At 44.1% G+C, this 24,606-nt stretch overlaps 1 protein-coding gene across 4 annotated transcripts in view; it reads right to left on the bottom strand.

Moving 5' to 3' along the window:
- COL14A1 (collagen type XIV alpha 1 chain) overlaps positions 1-12,804 on the bottom strand; it is a 192,358-nt gene extending 179,554 nt beyond the window's left edge. For 2 of the 4 annotated variants that reach the window (XM_090040565.1, XM_090040567.1), the window contains exons 1-3: positions 12,676-12,804; positions 8,291-8,411; positions 712-828 (exon numbers count right to left, since the gene is read on the bottom strand). In XM_090040565.1, coding sequence (XP_089896691.1) covers positions 712-828; positions 8,291-8,387 — 214 coding nt within the window. In that variant the 5' untranslated portion in view covers positions 8,388-8,411; positions 12,676-12,804. Of the gene's footprint in view, positions 1-711; positions 829-8,290; positions 8,412-11,622; positions 11,648-12,675 lie in introns of those variants that run through there. The other 2 variants (XM_090040566.1, XM_090040568.1) reach the window with 2 other exon arrangements.
- Positions 12,805-24,606: the final 11,802 nt, after the last annotated feature.

Here is a 24,606-nt window from a genome sequence, read left to right as displayed (position 1 = left end):
TCTATTCCAAAGAAAATCAGCTCCCTGCTTAAAGGCATGCACCCCAATTTTGGAAGACTGATTTTTGGGGAAAGTACATGGGGAATGCAAGTAAATATGGTTATTCTCTTAGTACTGGCAATCATTTGTTTTGTGTTCCATTAATACCACAGATTAAAATCCTTCCCTCTCAGCAGGAAGTAACCAGGGAAGAGCTATAATAAGGCTCACTAAAACATTGGGCATTCAGGGCAGATCCTCAGCTTGTGTGAATTTTTCATGGCTCCATAAGCTATTAGAATTTATACTAGCTGAGAGCCTCACTGATGCTTTTAATTCACCTCTTTCTCTGACTGTCCAATACTCCCACCAAACCATGCAAACCTCCTCCCTACATATTTTCCTTATGTCCCACAGGAAGAACAGGGAAAGAGAGGCCCAGAGACAGGACCAGAGGACTCTAGACTGGATGAAGCAGCAGATGCTATCCCCACAAACGCCCCAGACAAGTTACCTACATCAGACTGGCCTCCAGCCACACCGTGGCAAGATGGATCTGTCTGTCCCCCTCCCTGCCCATCCCAAAGGCAGCCAGAGCACCTCTTGTCCAGACCTTGCTCCGTTTCCCGATCATGTAAAGCAAAATCAATAACAAGCATCAAGAACCTGGTGTCCAGGTTGCCAAACTCAAATAAGGCAAGCATGTTGACAAACAAATGTTATTCTTTTTACCTGAAGTTGGAGTGACAAGAAGTTTATATCCAATAAATTGCCCCTTAGGGGCTTTCCATGAAATCTGTACACTGTCAGGAGTAACTACATTATATCTTAGTCTTGTTGGTGGAGCCACTGTAAGGAGAAAAAAATTGAGAAAGGTCTCAATTTAAAAGTAAAAGAAAAGTTAATTAAAAAAAACTGTTTTTATGTAAAATGTTAAGGAGTACACAAACAAGTACAGGTAGACAGACGCACAAGATTTTAATGACACAAAAGGATGCAAGTTATTCCAAATGTCACATGAATCAGTATATTAGTTTGTAAAATGACATTAAGCCCAAAAGTGCTTTTTTTTTCACCCGAGACACCTTTTAGATCTATTTATCTATTAAAAATCCTCATTACCAAGGGACAAAAAGACAAATGGTGTTAGGTGTTAAAGTTCTGGTTTAGCAAGCAAAGCCAGTAATACAAAATGCTCTTTGTAAAACATACTAAAATTTCCCTTCTTGCTTAACTGATAACAAAGCCTTACATTATGGTCTTATCCCTAATGTTATAGGGACGGGGTGTGGGGGTATTATTTAAATCACACAGGGCCAAATTTTCAAAGGCTTGTTCGGGCATAAACATCCTGTTATGCACATACAGTTTTGGCTGTGAGGGAAAGACAAGAAATGGCAGGATTTTTAAAAGAGGTGGTGGGCATGTGCAGAGCTGCAAGAAAAAGCATGCAAAATCATCAGATTGTGGGCATGGCCTGAGAGATATGCTTACATCAGAACTGCCCTGGGCCCACCAAGGCTGACTTGGATGTTCATAAGCTAGTCAAGATTGAGGCAAAGAAATTCCAAGTATTGTAGGGAAGTTGACCTTTATTGGCTACCCTGCAATTTGCTGTAGGTCAAAAGAACAGTTGTTTCAGCAGCAGCAGCATGGAGTCATTGGAAAGAGAGAGGCAGGCAAAGTTTGGGTGTCCAGGAACAAGCAGAAATTCCACCACTGTCTCTGAGGTGACTAAGCAGGGAAGAGAAGAGCTGGCAGGGGTGCCACATCGAGGCAGCCTCATGCACATAGCCTTTTGCCCAACATATTCTCTGCTAAGTGGCTGAGCTATAACTTAAACTAAAGCATAAATAAGCTAGTGGTCCACATTAGTGATCCAAGCAAGTGATCCACTAGAGTGAGCCGTCTTGCAGCAGCTGAAACATGGCATCCAAACCTATATATATGGAGCCTAAGTCAGGTTAAAGACTGTTATCAAGGGACTAAGCAGTTCAAGAGCATGAAAAACTTGGTAAGATAAAAATGTCTGGTGTACCTGCTAAAAGTTACATCCATCCAAATGTCTCAGTTCAACAGTTAGTGTAGTCCTGTTTGTAAAACTCAGCAGTCAATCCAGCTGCAAATGAATGTGGCAACCAAGGTTGGCCTGTTCTTACTGCCTCCTGGCCTGGAAGTCCATGGCACACCACAGGTATACGGGTAGGCAGAACTCTGGGTGACAGGTACCCCTTAAAAGTTCAGAGGTCTCATAACATTCTCTTTTTTTAGTTGGTTTTGGCCCAAACCCATGGTTTCTCATCCCAATTCACACACTGAACTAATATTTCCCTTCTGCTGTGGTATTTCCTTCTAAGTCTCATGGATGTGTTGAGTACTAGAGCACACAGCAGAAGAGTTCAGCCCAGACTCCACCCAAGCCTTCCAACTCTCCCATGAAGACACTACAGGTTACACTAGCCAAGGGCCTGGACCAGCAGGGGGTTTTTCTGGTTCTCTCTGAGAATTTTCACATCTCATGTCCTGTGTATATCAACGAATGACTTGTTTCCCATGGGCTTTTATAGCAAACCTGACTCTTTCCCTCAACTAGTGTTTTTGTGTGTTTTTTTTAACATTAACCTTTGAACAGTATAAAACACTCTAAAATTATAATGTTTTAGTGTTATAAAAACATCAATCAAAAAAGCCCCCCTCTCACTAGCCTGTATTGAGTTGCACACAGCCTAATAATACTTTGAGCCTACTATAAAAAAGCAGAGCACAGCCTTGGTGGAACTTCAGCTTAAAAGGACTGAGTCTTAGGAGACAGACAGAGAATATGGAAGATCCCAGGCCAGTTCAGTGACTCCTCAGCTGTTCTCAAGACGTCAGTGTTCAGGGGGATATAAAGAGGGAGAAATTGGGAAGTATAGGACACAGACAGTGGAGTAGCAGACCAGCTTGGCATGCTGAAAAACCTTCTCAGAACTGCTGCACTGACCATACACTCAAACAGTGCATCTACACTGGGCATTATCTGCTCAGACCTGCAGCCAGATTCTCCTGTATCAATTAGACACGTAAGTGGACTTACGTACCTAAATGCAATACAATTCTACCTGCTTAAGTCACTGAAAAAACAGGTAATGCAGAAGGTAAGTGGGCTCTCTTCCTTGGTGGGTTTTTGAGGGGGAGAGGGGAAGGGGGAGGACGGGGAGGCAGAAACATTGTCTTAAGGATGAGATAACTGGGTGCATCTACATGTGTGCTTTACTGCAGTTGACTAATTAGCTCCGCAGTAAAGCATCACTGTTTACACATGCACCCCTATTAGGGTATAGTAAATTAACTAACTCTACTGTAGAATAGTACTGTCCAGGACAAGTATTATCCTATGGCAGAGTTTAGTATGCCAAAACACATGTAGATGATAACTGGGAAAGGCTGGAGCATGAGGGTGCTACAATGTGGGGCTACCTGCAAGCTAGCTCTACACTTGTGGTCGAGCCAGCCCCTCTGTAGCATGTTGATCTGGGGAGGAGCAACACTGGGCTGGCAGGCTGACCCCCCTGGACCCACTGCTAGCTGGGGCTGTTCTGCCTAAGCTCAAAGTGCTGTGGTCCCATGTGCATAAGTTAACATGCACCCAGGAGAAATAAACTCTGGTGCAAACTGGTCCACAGTTTATTGCTATGTGCAAATTGCACGTGTAGATGCACACACTAGGCGCACCTATACAAGACACTACTATGTAGCTTGTTACACAGTACCATTGGCAGGCGCTAACCATGATGTGACACTACTGAGCAGTAGTTACGAGCTACTGTGCATTAGCTCATTGCTGTTGTGCAATAGCGTCTGAAGAAACCTATGTGGGGATGCGCACAGTAAAACCAGCAAGTGCTTATGCAAGCACTAAATGACTGCACAGTAACAACTGCACAGTCTGCTATGCATGTAAACACAGTCACAGCGTTCTACAAAATGGATTTTCAGAACTTTAACAGGGTAGAACAGAATTGCACATAGGCACTTAACTCCACTTAGAGAGGTAATAGCTTGAATACAGTCTTGCTAGTCTTTAAGTTACCTTCCCAGGTTTCATCAGTTACAAGTTCCACTCCCTGCATGCAACCAATTCTTTGAAAATTTGGCCCTCATTGTTTTCTGGTGAAATAATCAAGTGTGAAGTATTGTTTTGGACAAGGTACTGCAGGAATATTTCTGCCTACTGGAACTGTAATACAGTAACTGAAGCTAAGGTGAAAGTTTAAAAGGCAGGCAACTGATAGTTACAGATTACAGCCTTTAATTCATTCTCAAGACTCAGAATGATTTATGTATAGCTCACAAACAGACTTAAATTAGAGCTGAATGAACCTAGAATAACAAATGATGTATAGCAATTCATGAAAATATGCAATTCCATTTAGTATCCATTTACTGGTGCTTTGGGGGGAAAAAAGAGTCTTTGAAACAGTGATAATATTTAATGCAAAAAATGATCCACATTTTATAGAGATCATGGGCAAAGCACAAAACCTAATCATAACCAAAAATCCAAATACAAAAAGGCATATCCTATCAAATCAAGGAGAGGGAAAAAAAGTCTTTGAACACCATTTTTTCTCATGTCTGACAGGTTTAAGAGCACTTTCCAGAGGCATAGCTCTGACCTACTTGGAATTAGCCATCACCAAACCAAGTAAATTTCTGAAGCCCCCTTACAAAACCAGTCACATGTTTGACAACAAGCAAAGAAGGACAGTCACCAAAGTGGTTGGCATTTACTATAGAACTACAATGTGATAGACTAGAACAACTGTGCCAGAAGAGTCTTTGCATAACGCATAAATCTTTGCCAGCTAGTTTATTTTTGTGCATATATGGAATGGGTAGAGAAGAGATGTCCAAAAAAGAATCAATATAGGTAAGAAGAAGAATTGGTAAAACAAACAAACAAACAAGTTAACTATGTCTTGGTTATGCAAAGACTAAGGTTCAGGCACAGATAAGGACATATAAACTAAGGACGTTAAAATCTAATACCTGGACAAACAACAAAAAAGATTGATGGGAATTACTACATGGTCACCAACCTGAGGAAGCAATCTTTATTTCTGTGGACTTTTATTATCTGTTGAACAAAATTCTCACTTCTTGCAGAAAGAAAAAAAATGAATCCAATCTGAGTCAGTTAATGGATAAAAAAAAAAATCAGTAGCTAGAGCTTGTTAAGCGATTTTACAGGAATGCACAAGTGAGTGGCCATCAGCAACATTAAAGCAATCACCCAAAAGAGGCTAAAGACAAGTTCAAGGTTTTGATTTTTGCAGCTATATAACAAAAAGTTATTTTTGTTAGTGTCCCAAATACATTACATTGCAGACAAACAGGGAAGGTGTTTTGAAGTATTCAGTGTTCCACTGCCACCTCTTAACACAAATTTTGTAGAGTTGAGAATAGTAATTGCACCTTTTAGCACCTAGTTTTATATTAGATATTATATTGAAATCTTGATCAACTTGAACAAGTTAATCATCCATTGAAATTGACCAGTAATTATATTAGCAATTTACAGAAATCACAACTACCATCTTTTGCATATAAAGGTAATTCTTAGCATCTAAGCATATATACTGTATGTATATATAGGAATGCCAATGACAGCAGACATTTTCTTCAGCAATTTATATGGTGATGTGAGAAATCTTGTTTTTTAATAAAAACCTTAAAACAAATGGAAGTTTCTTTTTTTTAAAATAACGTTTACATTAAGCAAGAAAAGGCTCCAATCTAACTGAATGAGAACAGAAGATATTCTAGGATTTGGAAGGCAACACATCAGATAAAACAGGTAACTCAATGCAAAAAAGGTTGAAGAGGTTAAAATCTGAAAATAAAAATCTAAAATGTCAGTGACCAGTAAAACATGACAACTGGATAATTTGTGATCAGGTGTGTAAAATGGGAGCAATGATTAAACAGAAGTCACAGTTGGCATGGTCTTTCAAATTAGCACCTCAGTGAAACGGTGTCCATCAGCACCACATGGACATTTACCTTCAGGTGTAGAGCCAAACCTTCCAAATACACTCACTCTTTCTAAGAACTCAATTAACATTTCTTCAGAGCATCTTTGTCAGGGGAGGGCATATAAGCAAGACCAGTGGAGCTCACCCTTTTAAAGCAGCAGACCAGGTACTTGCCACCCTGCTGCACCACTGGCCACCATCCCACTCTCCAAGAAGGGGAGGGCAGGAGGTAGGTGCCAATGCCAGAGGAAGGGGAGGGACAAGAGGAAGACAGCTTACTTCTGGTAAACTGTGCCTGCCTAAGGGAGGAGGGAGGGCTGCAGAGGGGACAGCAGCGTGGCAGAGGGCCTTTGGACATGCTGGACCAAGCTGCTTGCTGCTGAATCCCTGTGCCTCAGGCTTGACCCAGTCTCTTTGGGGGCCTACAGACCATAAACTGGGCACCACTGGGTTAGACTGAACCCCCCATTTTTCCCTGAACATTGATATGATGTGTTACTTGTCTAAATCACTCAAATACACTGTTAGCCTTGTATTTGTAACCAGGCAGTCAGCCACTGTCACCTGAGCAGAGAAAATGAATAGCTTATTACACAAAGCAGTTGACAAAGGACTTCAGATGACATTTTATTGCTGTAAGTGGAGCAGAAAAATGTTTCTCCTCCTTGTGTGGAAGAAACCCCGATTACTACCTTCTTACTTGCATTATGGTTTTTATTTTCAAAGCTGTTTAAGGAATTTGACACATCTTCCTTCCATTTTAATGGGTCTGAATCCATAAAATGGCTTTAAAAATACTGTATTGTGGTAGTGCTAGAGTGATGTTTTAGTCAGAATGGTCCAGGAAGTATGCAAGAAACAAGGATATTTTGGGGGTATCTTTTATTGGACCAGCTGCAAGGTTGGGAGAGATTTTAGATAACCTTGTCTAATCTGATCAAAGACAATACCCTGTTCCCCTGCAAATATCCTTGGTTCTTTGAAAACACCATATGAATATGGCAAATTATCTGTATGTGGAAGTTAAATATGCAGGCCTGAGCTTAGCCACATGCTTCTTTTTATTGACTCATTAAGTCAGAAATATTTGGGAATCAAATTCTATTTAAGATTGGTGCACTGACCATTTGGAGAAGGGTACAGGGAAAAAAAATTCTTTATTCCTTTTTGCTTGCAACATACACAATAAATATCAATGCAAACGCTCTCCAGATTCTGAACGGAGATACTCAGTGGTGCTCTACAGTCTCCAGAAAAGCACAATTCCTCCAAACATCTGAAAACACTGGAGGAAACAATGTTGCTAGGAGCATTCATACCTCTTAACCAAGCTTCTCTGACACCTCGTGTCCTACCCCTAGGACAGCCTCTGCTTATCTACTACTGTTTTGTACACATTCAGTAATGAATATACCGCATCTGATGAAGTGAACTTGGATTCACAAAAGCTTGTGCTACATTTCATTTATTGAGTCTATAAAGGTGCCTTTTGACTGACTTCAGATTAACACATCTAACTACCTTCCTCTAAACATAAAAATTCAACACTCATCCCAGTATAAAAGGCTTTACACGGGGGAGAGAATGTCTGTATAATCTCGAGTCAGAGGTGTTTATAGTCCTTGATGAACCTTTCCTTTTTTTTTTTTTATTCGCTCAAAAATTTGACCTGGGAGGAAGAACAGTAGCACAGACTTCTCTAGAACTCAAACGACTGTCAAGACCATGTAGGAGAGTTTTTAAGCAACATCAACAGCATCTTTTTACTAGCCATGCATGGGACATATGCACAAAACAAATATAAATTGTCAAGGAATGGCTGAGGAAGAGCATCCCAGTGAGCCCTGTATGCAACAGTTATATTAGATACTGTTCCTACAAAGCAGTGATGTGTTTTCCATGCCCGATTAACATCCCAATGAAGAACCATCTGTGTCTCTACTAGCAAGAGCAACGTTTAATATTTACATTTAATAGAACTGAAAACTCTTCCTGAATCTGTATTCAGATATTCATCCTATACAGCTCAAGTACCAGGTTTCTTTCCAAGATGCTACACTTCACTACCTGTGTGTCAACAAGCCAGGAAAACTAGATCTTGATTCTGCTCCCTGGGAATTTAATAACAGAACTCCTATTGATTGTAATAATACTGGATCAGCTTGCTTGTAAAGGGAAAACTCTGTTTCGTGCGTGAAATATAAAGCCATTTTTAGGCTAAGGTGACCTACCCCTTCTGGTCAACCCTAAAACCCACAGAAAAGAACACCATTATTTTCTCATATATCAGTTACCTTGACTCTGGGCACAGCTGATGAAATGAGCAGCAACTGTTAAAAATGCCAAGAGCACCCAGCTCTCTCTCTTGTGTTGACAAACCATTCTTTTCATTTGGTAAGTGCCGTATCACCAAGCCTACAAACAAACAGAACTGAAATAAATTATCAAGCGCAGACATCTAGGGCATTCACTTTAAATGAGAATCAAAGGGTGAAACCCTGGTTCCATCAACAGAAAAGGGAATAAACAGCCATTGCCATTGACTTCATTGGGGCCAACATATCATTAGCAAAATCCATTTAGTAGCTACAGCACATTTCACTTTAAAAGGGTGCAGAACCATTTGAGAATTTCTTTCTTTCTCCAAAGCTGTATTTTGGCAAAGCAACAGCCAACCTCACATCCTTCCAGAGAAATGACTAGAGCCCATGTGATTAAAAGCTAGGAACAGGTTTCCAAAGTGTCCCAGGTTTAACTAGTTTAGCATGGTAAGCAATTTTAAAAACCTGCTCCCAATATGAAACTATGACTAGTATTCTGTGGATAATAAACAGAGAAAGTATTAAAAACAGACCCTACCATATATCAAACAAAAAACACTCTGGTTCCATAGTGTGTTTAAAGAGAACACCACTGGCTGGGACCAAATTACAAGTGTTCCTGTGAATATCATGCCATATAATACACACCAGTGCTGCCCAGTACAGTAATAAAGCATCTGAGATGGGAGTTCTGGGACAATACTTAGTACAGGAAAAACTAAAACCTGGTATCTCTTTTGCACCCAGATTATTTTGAGTTTGTTGTAGAATCATAGGAAAACAGGGCTGGAAGAGACCTCAGGAGGACATCCAGTAAAACTCCGTGTTCAAGGCAAGTTAATCCCCGTCTACCCATCCCAGCCAAATGCTCAGCTAACTTGCTCTTAAAAATTTCCAATAATGGAGATTCCACAACCTCTCCCAGTAATGTTGTAATGATTAGCTAGCTACCTTCTCTGTTAAAAAGTCAAACCTATTTCTCGTCAGCATTCAAGACTTCTTGTCCTGTCTTCTGCGGACACTGAGAATAATCTATTGCCACTGTCTCTATAATGACTTTTTATATGTTTGAAGATTATCGCTAACACATCCACGCCCCTCCCTTCTTCAGTGCACATCTTCTCCAGACGTGGCAGTCCAAATTCTTCTAGTCTTTCCTTGGAACTGAAGTCATGTGTCCTAGACTTCAAATCACTGTTCAAATACTCCTCTCTGATCTCTTTCCAATTGTCCATGTCTTTCTTGAAATGTGGTGGCCAAAATTGGACATGTTACTAGATGTGAGGCCTCATTAGTGTCAAATACAGTGGAAGGATCACTTCTTCTGAATGTCAGGCAACGCTTCTGTTTATTCATATCAGTATGCTTTGCAATTTTTTTTTTGCAATAACATATACATGACTTATATTCAGCTTGCAGTCCACTATGAACACCCACATCTTTCATCTGCAGTACTGCGGCTTAACAAGTCATTCCCCAACTTGTGCATTTGATTTTTCCATCCGAAACGCACTTGACTTGAGAATTGCAGACTGTTTCCAGTTTATCAAAATCTTTTTAAATTCAAATCCTATCCTCCAAAGTGGTTGCAACTCCACCCACATAAATGTCAACTGCAAAATTACTAATATGCATACAATTCCATCCTCCAAGTTATTAATGAAGAAATTAAACAGTACCCAATTCAGCAGATTCCTAGAAAGCCCCACTTGATACCTCCTTCTAGTTAAGACAATGAGCCATTGATGGCTACTCTTTTAGCACAAAGATCCAACCAGTTACATGTCCACCTTACAGTGCTTTCATCTAGACATTTCCTTAGCGTGCTAATGAGACTATCATAAATGATAGTGTTAAAAGCCTTGTTAAATTGAGATACATCATATCCATTGGTGTCTCCTATTTTCAAAGCCCAACACCATGTCACAGAAAGAAGTCAGGCTTCACCAACCTGACTTACTCTGACAAATCCAGACAACGTGGATCATCCTCATTTCTTAAGGATATTTGCTCTTTTCTGATGTTCTGGAAACTGATGTGACATCCTTGAGTTCTCAAAGCCAATAACAAATGGTTCTACAATTCCCTCAGCCAATTCCCGGAATAGTTGAGGACTACGTAAAAAACATTAAGCTTGGTTTAGTAATCTCTAAGGGCACATTCCCATGGGTGGGAACATGCGTTTCCCTGGGAACAAAGAACAGCAGCACAATATGAACTGCTGCTGCTTGTCCTCAGGAAACACCGATGCACATGCACTCTGGCGTGCAGCACACTGCCCTGGGTAGGGTAGAGGGGGTTGGCCCCAGCAGCCTTACCTGGGGTCCTGAGGGTGTCTGGGGGCTGCAGCTGTAGCAATCCAGCAGCATGGAGCCTGGCCAGCAGCTGGAGTGTGGCTCCAGGCAGCCAGGCTCCAGTTTCCAGCAGCGCCACATGCGCCGCCCTGCTTTTTAAGGCATGGGTTTTTTTGACATCAGGATCTCCAGGTGTCAAATCCCCGCCATGCTTCAAATTAGCAGCACAGGGAATGCCTTCATGTGTTGTATGCAGTGCTGGAGACGGGTTGGTGGCACCACACACCACACATCTGTGCTCACTTGGACACACCCTAACTGGTCTTTTCTTACTCTAAGCAGTTTAACCCTCTCCCCTCACCCCACTCCTTGCTGCTAGTTATCTGATGACAAATACAATTAGCATTTTTTGTGAAGACTGAGTTAAAAAAAATAAGACAATAAACATGCCATTCTTCCACTTCATCATCCATTACAAAACTTCCCTTCCCATTCACTGAGGGACCTACACATTCTTCAGTATTAGTCTTACTTCTAGCATAGTCAAGTTTTTTTTTTTTTGCTTTGGTGTTGTTCAGGCCTTATGTCCCTTGCTAGCTATATCTCAATTTCTGCTTTCACCTTCCTGAATTTCTCCCTTCATGCCTGTGCTTCACTCATGCTTAGGAATACAGACAAGTTTCCAGTTTTTGAGAACCTTTAAGTTTCAAGTGCTGTTCAGCCAAGTGGTCTGTCGCTGTCCTTCTGATCCTTCCTTCATGCAGACAACATGCTTTTTTTGCCCTTAACATTGTATCTAAGGTGCAACCAGCTATCTTGGATTCCCTTTTTGCCTTTCAACTTCCCTTCCACTGAGTTTTTTTAAGTTTCCTTGTCTGAACGCCAGCGCTTCTACTCTGCTGATCTCCTTCTTTACTTTCCTTAGGTTCATGAACTCTCGTGATCACTAGCACTTATTAACCTCCCACCTTCAGATACTCAAAAATTCCTCCCTATTTATAAGCAGCTTACCAAGAAGAGCTTCCCATTAGTTGGCTTCTTCATTCACCAAAATTTTGTCCCCAGCATTCTCCAAAAACTTATTTTACTGTCTGTGCACTGTCATTAGCCTCCCAATACATATCATAGTAATTAATGACTCTTCCCCCTTCTCCTCTCCAACTGGAAGCATAAGTCCTGCAATTTGAATGCTTTGGTTAGCTGTTTTAAAAAAATAAATAAAAGTTTCCTCCACCTCCTCCTGATTTGATGGTGTATAGCAGACATGTACCAGGGCCCCTACCCTTTCAGTTCAAGTTTTTAAAACAGCACAAATGAGGGGTCAGATAAGGTCCATTTCCACCCACAGAGAAGCAGGGGTGAAAGGGGCCTCCAGAGGTCCTCTAATCTAACCCCCTCTGACCTGAGTGGAGGGGCAAGACCCTCTACCCAGGAACCTCAAGCTTTGGTCCCAGCAGCATTGGTCCCACGGGCACACCTCAGTTGCCAACACCCAAAGACTTGGAGGGAGGCTTAAAAACAGGGGCAAAGCTATGCCTACATCACCCCACACAGGCGGCTGTGCAACCTCTTCCTGGACCATACTGGTAGGGGATCCATGGGGGTGCACGTACCCCCCCCATGGCGGACACCGACGCTGTCGGCAGGGCTGGTGCCCCCCCACAGGGCCGACAGTCCCCCCCGATTCAGGAGGCACCCGTCACTCGTGTCCTGGACACTCCCGCCAGCGCCGCACCTGGACTCCTGGGCCAACTTTTAGTATGCGCCCCCCACTTTAACAAAGATGATGATAATCATCATCATTATCTTCAGGAGCTCCAGGCGCCCTGTCTGCCCTGCCCTGCCCTGCCCTGCCCTGCCTCCGGCGATGGTGAGTCCCCCACTTCCCGCCGTCTCCCCTCACGCTGCCTTCACGCGCCAGGCTGCGCACAGCAGCCTCTTCCCCGCGCCTCGTCAGCCCCCTCCTGCCCCAGGGAGGGCGGCAGAGGCGCGGGTGAGGGTGAGGGCCCCGAGCTGCGCCGCCCTCCCCCGCGAGGCGCTTCCCTGCGCGGGCCCCCAACCCACCTGCAACGGCCGCGGGCGCGGGGGCTCGCTCCTCCGAGGCTCCGCGCCGCCGCCTGCGCCCGGCTCGGGCTGGGGACGGGGCGGAGGGAGGAGGCGGCCACTTATATGGCGGAAGGTGGAAGGGGTGGGGAGGCGGAGAGGCACGGGCCATGCTGACAGCTCCCGCTCCCCCTCCCGGCTCCTCCGCCCGCTCCGCTCCGGGCTGCAGGTGCCGGCGGGGACAGGGACAGGGACGGGCAGCTGGCTCCTGGGCCCCGTTTGGACGTTTATTTGGCCCATGCCCTCGGTGCCGCCCTCGGCGAGCGGGGCGCATAGCTGCACGTGGAGGGCCTGGGCCCACCGCCGCGCTGAGGGACAGTATTTTGAAACACCTGTTTGCAGGTGCTGCAGTTTTCCATGCCTCTGTCCTGGAGGTTCTGCAACCTTTCCCCACGGTGATTGTGGATGATTAGCCTGTCCTATAGGCTAGGCTGCCTAATGCAACGGGCATAAGACTGTAAATTATGCGCATCACTTAGAAATCTGTATATTAATACCTCTCTGTAGACCGTGACCCTGTCGTGGTGAGGAGGCTTGTTTGTCTCCGTGACCCTTAGAGCTATGTCACCTGGAGCCTCTCGCTCCTGGCAGGGCTGCCCACGGCAAACAGGCCTTAGGGGCAGTTTCAGACAGACTGCAGTCTAACCCCAAGTCCTCAGTGGCGGATCAGGCAGGGAAAGATATCAGGATTTCAGCAACTAAAGACAGCAAGATAGAGATGTTGTGTCGTCGAGGCTTCTCCCTTGCCACTGGGCCCCGATCTCCACCTGGTCAAGATTGCGTGGTTGCTGTTTTCCTTGCAAAGGGTTCCTCACTTTAAAAGTTGCAGGCTTCTACCCCTCAACCAAGCCCAGGACATTTCAAGGTAAAGCATCCTGCCCTTGAAGCAGGGGAGAGACAGCAGAGGAAGGAAAAGGAGGAATCCCAGCCTACAGCCTTCTCTCCCCTGCAGAAAGATGTACAACTTCTGCAGACTGATCTGTGGCTCAAGGGTTGGACTCTTAAATTCCCTCAAGACCTTATCAATGAACCACAGTAGAGATCATCCTCAAATCAAGGAATTTCCACTTATGATATATTAATAGGCCACTAAGGAAATATGTATACTAAGGCACTCCAATCCTGGCCTGGCTTTGGAGAAAACATGAATTCTTTTTTGCTTAATATCAAGCATCAAAGCAGGTGAGAGAGACAGTTTACAACTAGCCAGTTAGTTGCAAGAGTTGTGGTTGTTGCAGTGGTAGAGATGGGGTTTGGCCAGTGGATGGGTTGGTAAGGTCCCACTGCCTCCTGCTACCCAATAGTTGTAGATGTATCCACATTAATTTTATTGTTTTGTGCCTAGCGGTCCAGATGAAGAATGAAGGGCCAGCATTGTACACACATGTAACATCCCTGGTGGATGTCAGGGAGCGCATGACAGGATAGATAACTCTGAATATACTGTTTGTGTGCTCTCCCTCTAGTCTAAAGCATCCACTCCTGCCACTGCCAGAGCCAAGATAACAGGCTGAATGGGCCACAGGTCTGATCCAGTATGGTATTCCTTATGTTCAGTGTAAAAAGATGGTATGCCCTGGGCAGCTTATGATGAAGGCCATAACCATACGAAGATTTACATGAGTCCTTTAATATAAGCATAAAAGAAAAATTATTAATTTCAGTGCACCTACTTATGTTCTTGAACTTAAGGCTAAAATCTCTGCAAAATAGTGGGCTGAAAATGCAATAAAGGCAGCAGGTAGAGGATGTAAAGATGTAGGAGAGAAGGAGGTCACAGTGAAATGATGGTGAATAAATAATACAATTTAGATTTTCCACACTACTGGGGGGACTGGCTCCTGTTTAGCCCTTCAGATTCTGGTTCATAAGTAACTTTCTGCACAGAAATACTTCTGTTGGTATCAGCACAGAAATACTTCTGTTGGTATCATTGCTTTGGAGGGGTAGTCTTTAATACACTTCCTTTTACATTCATATTTCACAGAAGATGTTAAAAACATTCCCAGGGGAGTTAATGTTAGAAAGGATCGTATTCTCCTTTTAACCTTACACTTCCAAATCCTATAGGCTTGTGTCCATTATAAGCGTTGCTTTGTGTTCTCTTATGATGTAGGATATGTACAATATTCTGTACTACAGTCTGAGTCAAGAACTACCCGCTTTATGTGAGCTCTCTGAAGCAGTAACATACCTTCAGCTCCATTCATTGTCCCACGGTCACACCAAACATTAATTTAAGCCCTTAAATTGCTTCTGCAGCTAAAAAGCGTATCCAGGAGACAAGGAGAGAGAGAGAGAAGCAGGTCTAGTTACATATTGCTGAAGCCTTTGTAAGTGTGGTGAGAGAAATCAGTCTAGTTCATGCTGGGTCACTGCTTCATGTTTCGTTATTAATGAAGTCTGGGCTCATTTAAGGGCACCTCAAAAAGCAGCTTGCTAAAAAGGGGAAAAAAGAGCCTAGTTATACAGCCCATTCCCCAACACCACCTTTTTAAAACCGAAGTACATCAGCACCACCATGTGGCTGCAGCCAGCCAAAGTCTTGTACTAAGCAGCCACCCTCTAAAGGTCTTAGGATGGTATTACATTTCAACTTAACACTTAACTACATGCCTTTAAAAATGCAAGCAGATGCAGGTTCAAGCAGCTTAGTATGTGTTAAGTGCCCTCTTGGTTTTAGCAGACAAGTTTTTTTTGGGTAAATCTGATAACTTTTATTAGACTAACTCAGATAGTTGGAAAAATTCTTCTTTGCAAGCTTTTGGGCACAAACACCCTTCATGAAGCTCAGGAAGCATCTGCAGTAGGTGTGCACTCTTCCTGGACGGAAGGAATAGTAAAGAAGCCAGAGGTTGGCATCCAATGCAGGTAAGAAAGCCAGTCAGTGAAGATCTAAATTGAGGAGTCAGTGGGTGAGAGACAGGCTGGGGGGGGAAGTTGGTGTTGGAGGTGTGGGGGGCTTCTGGTGTTGGGGTTGTTGGTTGTAACCGTGTTTGTAGTTGGTCTAATAATATATAAGATTTACCCAAAGAATGTTGTCTGCCTATTGGTGTTTCAAATTGTTCCTTTTCAGATGAGGGTTTATTTCACTTCCACTGACCACTTTGCATGCATGAATTAACTTTTAAGTAGGGTTAACTCAGCCCATCATTAAGCACCTTAACTGACCCAGCAAATCTTAACTGGGACATTGGCCCATGCACATTTGCCATGGTTCAAGCATGGATGTGCCACCAATTCTCACCTTTTCACAGTGCAGAATGCAAGGCTCCCACCCTTTGGTGAATCCCAGGGCGGGGGATGGACAATCTGTACTAATTGCCCACCCTGGCACTTAGGTACTTCCTTGAGCCAGGCATCACCCCCATATTAAGCCCTGAGTTATCCTCAAGCCATGTGCCACCCTCAGAACAAGCACCAACAGAGTGAGCCCCCAGGCACCCCTAAGCCATAAGCCACCCAGAGAGCCCCAAATCACATCACTAGTCACCCTTTCCTGTGGAGATCCTGAAACTGACCCGGGGCTGGTGCTGGTTTATGTGTGTCCACCTGCTCAATGAGGGTCTCATCTGAGCTGTCCCCATCCTGTACATTCTGGATCTAAGTCTGGGTCTGGGTCTGGGTCAGGGTGGAGAACAAATCTACTGAGGAGGTATCTGTGTGCTCCTCCACGGCCATTTCAGTGGCAAGCAGTGGAGAAGGTACTCCATCATCATTTTGATCATTGTCATCATGCTACACCAGGCCAACCCATATGCAGTGCCCAGTGTGGCGGGAAGCATTGGTCTGCCTTGAGGATCTTTGACAGCTCCTCTCACTAGGGGACCATGGTCTTTGTGGCACCTGAAACCCTGCTGACATCCCTGCCTGGATATACTGCAACCTCATATATTTGATTCCAGTGCAGATCTGATGCCAGTCCCACTGGTACCCCCTGAGCCACCATTTGGGCCACGATGTACTTGTAGACCACTTGATTTAGTTGGCTGCTCTTCCTGCTCTTGGCAGTAGTGGCAATGGTTCTCTCCTTACCCCAGATCACAATGAGGTTCAGCACCTCATCATAAATCCAGTTCATAGCCCTCCCATAGAGGTCCACAGAGGATGATTTCTGGTTCTGTTTGGTTCACAAAGCTAGATGATTGCTGTTTGCTAGGTGATTGCTGATTTCTGAGAGCTTGAGCAAAGCTGACAGGCTTCAGTAAGCCATGAGATTTTCAGTGGGTGCTCAGGGTGATGCTACATGGGCTGGAGTCACACCCGCAGGGGAGCACTGTAGGGAAGTACAGTAGGGGTATACAGTGGCCAGAGGACCAGGATCTGTAGGGGTGCCCAGGGCAAAGCAAAAGTTGCAACTGATCCTTGGAGTGGGAGTGCGGGGATTGAAAGAGATGCATGCTGGGATGCTGAAGGACCACATATTGCTCATATTATCTCCATGGAGCAGACTGACATTAACTCAACATGTGTTACTTAATATGATCTGGAGATACTCCTTGACCAAAAAGTCATGGGTTTACTTTGACACAAGTACACCTATTTCCTGCTTGAATGCATGGTCACTCATGTTTTAAGTGTGTTTAACAGGTACCAAACATTCAGTGTGACATGACCCCACATTCCAATGATTTACAATTGCAGGTGAATGTGTGACACAGAGGTCGACAAAATACAACCCGTGGGCTGGATCCTGCCCACCAAATGATTCTGTCCTGCCCATAGCTGCTCCTCTGAAGAATTGTATCTGGGCCACGACTGCCCTGGCTTTCAGCACCTCTCGCCCTACTCCCTTTTCCATATCATAGTCGGCTGTAGCAGCAGCTCCAGGCAGAAATTCCCCTCCCCAGACTAGCCAGCCCCCCAGGCCCCAGTGTACATGCCAAGGCAGGGAGCACTGAGCTGCTCGCCAGGCTTCTGCCCAGTGAGGCTGTCTGCACTCAGCTCCAACCCTGCAGCTATTCACAGACCAGACAGCCTGGCCCCTGGAGAAAGTCAGACTTCAGGTATGGTTCTCCCTGCTGGTGGGGGCGGAGATACTGGAGGAAGAGGACCAGGAGCTGTGGGCTGGGCTGGGCCAGGGCCTGGTAGGAGCACGGGCACAGTAATGTCTTCCTGTGCACCACTTCAGGCCATGCCACCTGGGTGCACCTGGAGCAACTGGCACGGCTCCTACCCAACCCTGGTACAGCTCCTGCCTGACCCTGTCCCTAGCATGCAGTTGAGTTCAGCAGGAGCTGCACGAGCTCCTCCAGCTGTGGCCATGTGGCCTGAAGTGGCATGTGGGAACACAGTGTGGCACCCGCCTGGCCCAGCTGCATGCCAGGGACTTGGGGTAGTGAGGAGGGTGCAGGAAGAAGGGGGAAACACCACATGGCACCGGCCCGGCCGGGCCGAAATAACTCACAGCTTCTGGCCCCCTTTCTTTGTACCCCCACCCCAGCCCCCACCCTGAATCCGCAGCATGCAGCCAGGTGGGCTGGTGCCATGCTGTGTTCCTGGTTTAGACCACATGGGTGCAGCTTTTGTGGCTCCTGCTCAATCCAGATATGTGCCGGGGACCTGGGGTGGGGAAGGGGTTCAGGGAGAGCTGCAGGGAGCTTGTGTGTGTGTATGTGTGCGGATGTGCACACGTGTGTGTCTATACATGTGAGTTTACTTGTGCATGTGCATATGTGTGCATGTGTGCAGCCCTCAACATCACAACAAAACTCATTAAGTGGGCCTCCAGCCCAAATAAGTCCCCTCCCACTAGGCTTGGAGATCTTAAGTTATCTACCATGCCAGTGCCTAAGCACTGGGAAGTATCCAGATTGAAGGGACACTAATATCAAGTTAAAAATGAAGGGTCTGCTTTTAATCTCACACTATCTCTATTGCTTTTATTTATTTCATTATTATATTATTTCTTTTCCTTATTTACACTAGTGTTCATGCAATTGCAATCAGGCCTATGTAACTTATTTTATGCACTTTTCAGGACTAAAGTGCTTCAGACAATTGGATTACTATGGAAGGTATTTCTCTGTCAAGTACATATTTGGGTTTCTAGCCCTGCAAAGGAACATTCGCATTTGTAAAAACTATTTTTGAGGAACCTTTCTCTTTGCTTTAGGTTTTTAAAACTTTGAAATAATACTAAAAATATTAGGAGAAAGCCCACTTGAAAGAGTTCTTATAAATTGTACAAAATAGAATAAAAGCATAGTATTGACACATGCAATATTCATTGACCCATACAATACAATATTGACACAAATGATTTAGTTATGCTTCAATCCAGTTTTGCCCCACTAGGAATTTTGCAAGTGACTCCACTAACAGAAGGATCGGGCACTAGGACTTCTGGTGCAACATCCACAGTTCATTGACTTCAAATTCCAATGTAAGTAAAACCAGCTGAAGAGCCCATTGCTTTTTAAAAGGATTTCTGTTAATAAGATTTTGAACTTCGTTTGCTTGGCCAGTAGGGACTATACAAAATGTATTTTTATAAAGGAGCTATTATAAAGGAATCATTATAAATTATATTTAATGGGATGTAGAATTATAAAGACACTATTCAAAATCATATTTAAAAACAGTTCCACTAAGATGAAGAATATGCTAATAGTGATGAAGGATGAATGCTAACATGATAATGGTGATAAGGGATGAAATGGCTACAAAAGTATGAACAGGATTGAGGGAACAGGACTGAATGTCTAGCTATAAAAGGGAGGCATATTTCAGATAATGGAAATAGTATTCTTCTGCTGTTGAGGGGAAGCAAAAATTGGGGATAAATTTAGGGTTTGGAGGGAAGGTTCTCTGCCTAATTACAGACTGGCCATTTTTTTAAATGTGGCGTTTTAATTTTTGTTTCCATGATACAAAGATAAAAATGAATGTTACAATTAATTGGCCACAAAGTTTTATCTTGAAAGTTGTTTGTCTTTTTGTTTCATTTTGTGTTTTAAAACACTGAAGATATTTTGGAATTCAAAGATCCTGTAATTAAAGAACTAAGTTTTTCAAAGGAAACTAGTAATTTTGTCTCCTAAACTGATATATTTCCTAAGAAGGGACAGATTTTCAGGAAGTGCTGTTCACCCACAGCTTAATATATAGCACCCAAAAATTGAGGCAACCAATAATCCTAGTCCTCTTTTAAACTTTCAGCCATAGAATTAGGCCTAATTACAGAACTCCAATGACCATTCCTGGGGTTTTGCCTCAAGAGAACAAAGGAACACACACAAAGAGAAAGCTAATACTTAAGTTATTGCACACATGACTTTTGCCTCAAATTTTGAAATTCTGATTAAGAAGTCTGACAGTTCATACCAACACTCTTCTGAAGTTGGCTGTAGGCTTGCCCAGATCAGTCTGTCAGCACTTGTAATAATGAAGTGATTTATGAAGTCATATGCTGAGAGATTTGAACAGGCTTTAGAAATTGTTTCTTACAGAACCATTAAAAATTGTGTGACCTTTGAAAAAAGCAATTGCACTACACCATGTGTAGCATATTAGCCATGCATGCCATTTAGTTGCTAAGACAATTTATCAATTATTTTATTATTTAAAGGCACAATAAAATGACATACTAAAATGGATAATTATTTTTCTACTGCTTTTCTCTTTGCTACAGCAGCTGTTTCTTTACTGTTGCTTTGTTGATGTGGCTTTTTTCATCTCTATGTGTTCCAGCTAGAAAGAGACTGGCTAGGCCAACTTTGATCTATTATTTCTTGAGAGGCAGCCCTGATGAGTCATATTAATTTTACGTCATTGATAAATTTTAGAAGGCTTCATCAGTTAGCACGTTTGAGTGATAGAACTGCTGGATTTATTAAACTTCAGTTCATCAAGATGAGGTAAGTGAAAGGGGATACATAAAAATAAAAGCCAACTTGATGACATGGTAAATTAAGCCTCACTCTTCATATACAGGGCTTGCTCCTGTTTCTCCATCTCTAGAATGAAGAGAAAACCAGAAGGACACTGTAGTGATAGAAGTTATAATTTAGAGATGTTTCCTAGCAGGAGACTGAGGGAGTTGGGATTAGGGAGATGTTCTCTCAAATAGAGAGCTGCCAGCCAGCTGGTTAGTTAGTTACAGAGACTAAAGGATGGCAGAGACTTGCCTACATCTCCATATATATAATTTGCTTTTTAGTTTTTATTTATGTATGCCTGTATTTATTGACTCCGGTGATCTTTACAGACACGCTCCAAGGAGGATGGAGAAAGGGAAAAGTTCTTTCATGTTTTCAGCTCCTGCCTGAAGAGCCCCCATCCCTGCCCTCTGTCCCACAAACGATGTTGCCTCCAAAGCCATGGAGCTACCCAGAGCAAGTAAATTAATGCTTGCTCTTGGCAACATGCATTTCTGCAGCTTCCTACTTGGACAGTCATTAGACAAACACAGTCATAAAAATGAATTGCATTATGCAGCTAAGGGCAGACATAGACATACTCAAGTTAGCTTCAAGAGAGTTATCTTGGGGACAAGTAGCTATGGCTGTGTGTGCTAATTTACCTAGCTCCTTGGCAGATTAAGATAGCCCCCAGATATCTACTTTATATTGCAGCCACTTTTGTGACTCCAGCACAGGTAGGAGGATTCTGCTTCCAATGAGAGTAGGAGGGCTGAACAGTGACACAGAGTCAAACCCCGCAGAGACACAGTTTTCTTTCCCTCAGATGTGTGGCCTTTAAGCGGCTTTGACTCCTTCAGGGGACATTTGTCAGAAACTGTGAAGTGGCTGATAAAAAAAAGAACACTGTTATTATAAAATCTTAAGGGCTGATCTGGGAAACACGACTACAGGTAAAGTTATTTACTATCTTTAGAAATCCCACTGACTTCAATAGGATTGGTTGCAGTTAACAAGCATTAAAGCCTACTGAAATCGGGGGTGAGAATCTTTCCACTGACTCAGACAGGCTTTTGATCGAGAACTAAATAGATCAAGGCCAGAATTTTTCCTTTAAAATGAAATCCAGGTTGAAATATTTTTTTAAAATCTTTGGCAGCCTCTGCTTCCTCTTCAATGTATAAATTGAGTTATCAATAAAAGTCAGAAGGAATTACTGCAGTGCTGCACATGGGACACATCTGGAACAATGTTCACACTCCTTTCCAACTAGTGTATCCCCAAGATGAAGAGGAGACTTTCTTTCCTGTCCATGGCTTGAGTAAGCAGAGCTCCCGTGCAACTTGGGATGTTGTAGTTGGAGCTCCCCCATCCATCTCAATTGACTTAAAGCTGCAGTGATCAACCTTTTTTCACAAGTAGGCCAAATCCTAAAATTAGAAATGGGTCAAGGACTGTATAGAAAAACATTATAGTGCTATACTTTGGCATATCATAATATCAAGTATTTGAGTAAAATCAGAAAGGAAGACATACTTTTTAATAATGTTGGGCTTAATGGTTGGTACAGGAGCTTGTTTTTTTCAGCAGTAGAAGCCTGTGCATGACTTCATTTAACATGAGGAAGTTGGCACGCAGAAACAGCAACCACACAATCTTGATAGGGTGGAGATCTGGGCCTCCTGGCAAGGAAAAAACCTAGATGACAGGAGACCTGTCTTACTGCAGCTTTCTTCTCTCTGTAGAGCTATTACGATCCTGACATCTTCTTTTGCCTGATCCATGGTTAAGGATTTGGGATTGGACTATAGTTTGTTTGGAACATCCTCTCAGGCCTGTTCACCATAGGTGATCCTGCCTGGACTGTGAGGCTCTGGGTGATGTAGATCTGAAGACCATTAGGATACTCAAACCTCTCCACCATTGCAAGGCTTAATAATCCAAAATAAAAAGTTCAATGTTCTGTAAAACTATTTTAAATTCTATAAGAATCATTCCATTTGCTAAGGACCTGCTGTGCATGGCAGAGGAGTCTGGACTAAACTTGGATTGAGGTTAAAGGGTGAGGTGCCCAGCTCAGTGCCCTGTTCAACAGCAGGAATCACAGGTGATGAGCCACTAGCTTGCATTAACCTGTAAGGGTCTGGGTGGCTCCTAGGTTCTTAGTGCTGGCAGGGCACTGCAGGGCCTCAGGCCTGTGAGAGGAGAGGTTAGATAGGGAAAGAGATTGCCTACCTAGCAGCACTTCACCTTACTTCAGCTTCCTGTGCTTTCCAGTGCCGCACTGGTGCCATGTGGGAGAAGGAATCGTACACTGCCCCAGAGCAGTGGGGCTTTCTTTTAAGTGAGGTTTTTCTCCCCCCACCCCTTCCAGCTGTAAAGTTTTCATGAGGCTCTGGGGTGAAGGAGCTGAGCCACTGCTGCCATTTGCTGCCCTCTCTCTGTCTCCCTTGCTAGATTCAGCTGTTGGGAAAAGAGAGGATGAGCTGGAAAGGGTCTGCCCAGCTCCAGGGCTCCAGAGCTGTGCAAAAGCTGAGAACCAGCCAGAGTGTGCACAGACATGCAGGTGAGCTCAGAGTTTTCACAGAGCTGCTCGTTACCTCTTTCCCTGCCACTGACTTCAGTGGGTGGACTGGGACGGACACACACACACACACACACACGCTCAGCTCCTGCAACCGTTCTGATCTCACTGGCAGACCAGTGTGGGTGAGCACTGCTGCCGCTCATACCCTTCTTTCCTCTGTTGCTCAATTCAGCTGCAGAGGAAAGGAGAGGAAGTGGGGCAGGAGGGCTCAGCTGCACTGAGGTGCCGATGATGGGCTATTCACTCTGGCTTCCTGGGCTGCCTGTGGCCTGCAGCCTGGAGGCTGAGCAACCCTGGCTTAAACCACTGTTACCAAATCTACCATATTTTCACAGGAGTGAAACAGCTGACTTGTCAATAGATGGAGCAATATACAACACACATCACACTTGGTGGGCATTTCCTGGAAGGCAACGCTGGAGGGACATGGAATGAAAGAGTTCACTCAGCTACAGCACGCGGTCATGGTGGATTCCCTGGGAGGCAACATTGGAGGGAAAGGGGTCCAGGAGACCTGGCTGTACTTTAAGGAAACCCTCTTAAGGGTGCAGGAGCAAGCTATCCTGATGCAACAGTAGAATGGGAAGTGCAGTGGGAAACCAGCCTGGCTAGACAGCAGTCTCTTCAGTGTGTTGAAACTCAGAAAGGGATCCTACAAAAATGAGGGAACATGGTTTATCCTGGGACCAATGTGACATATGTTTATAGCCAAAGAGCATCACACAGGCATGCAGGGAGAAAATTAAGGAGGCCAAATCAGATCTGCCCTAGGGCAGGTATTGGCAACCTATGACATATGGACCAGATTCAGCCTGAGGAACCATTGGATCCAGCCTGCAGATGTGGAACTTCAGTGGCATTAACTGGTAGGGGGCTTTAGCTCCAGGTGCTCTCCTAGTGCCACCATGGGGACAAACACTGGCTGCTGTCCCTGTCCCTTGTGCTGACCACAAGCATTCTCCCTGTGCCACTACAGAGACAGGGGACAGTGGTAGTCATTGGGTCCTAGAGCCTGCCTACTTATCTGCCTCTGACCTAGGATGGGTCATTCTGTCCCACAGCCAGAAAAGATGGCCTACCCCTGCCCTGGGGTGAGGTAATTTCATAGCCTTTAGCTATCTTTGAGAACTCCAGGTGGACCCAAATGACTGGAAAAGGGCAAATATAGTGCTCATCTTTAAGAAAGGGAAAAAGAAGGATCCAGGGAATCCTGACCTTTATACCTGGACAGATCATGGAGCAGCATAAAGGGGAGCCGGAGGCTCCTGTTATAAAACAGGGTAAGGCTCATTGTAATACTGCTGGGTGAGTAAACAGGCAAGTGAGATAAGAAATGCTAGCCTGAGAGCAGGTGTCAGGGAAGAAGAAAGGAGCTGCCAATTAGTCCGTAATCAGAGGGTAACAACACACATGCTTGGGGAGGGCGGGGTGTTAATTAGAGAG

The sequence above is a fragment of the Crocodylus siamensis genome, chromosome 3 (genome assembly GCF_052110815.1).
Source record: "Crocodylus siamensis isolate JL-2025a chromosome 3, ASM5211081v1, whole genome shotgun sequence".
Classification (NCBI taxonomy): Eukaryota; Metazoa; Chordata; order Crocodylia; family Crocodylidae; genus Crocodylus; species Crocodylus siamensis.
Note: the sequence above shows the minus strand (reverse complement) of the source record. Positions and strands in the feature narration are given on the sequence as shown.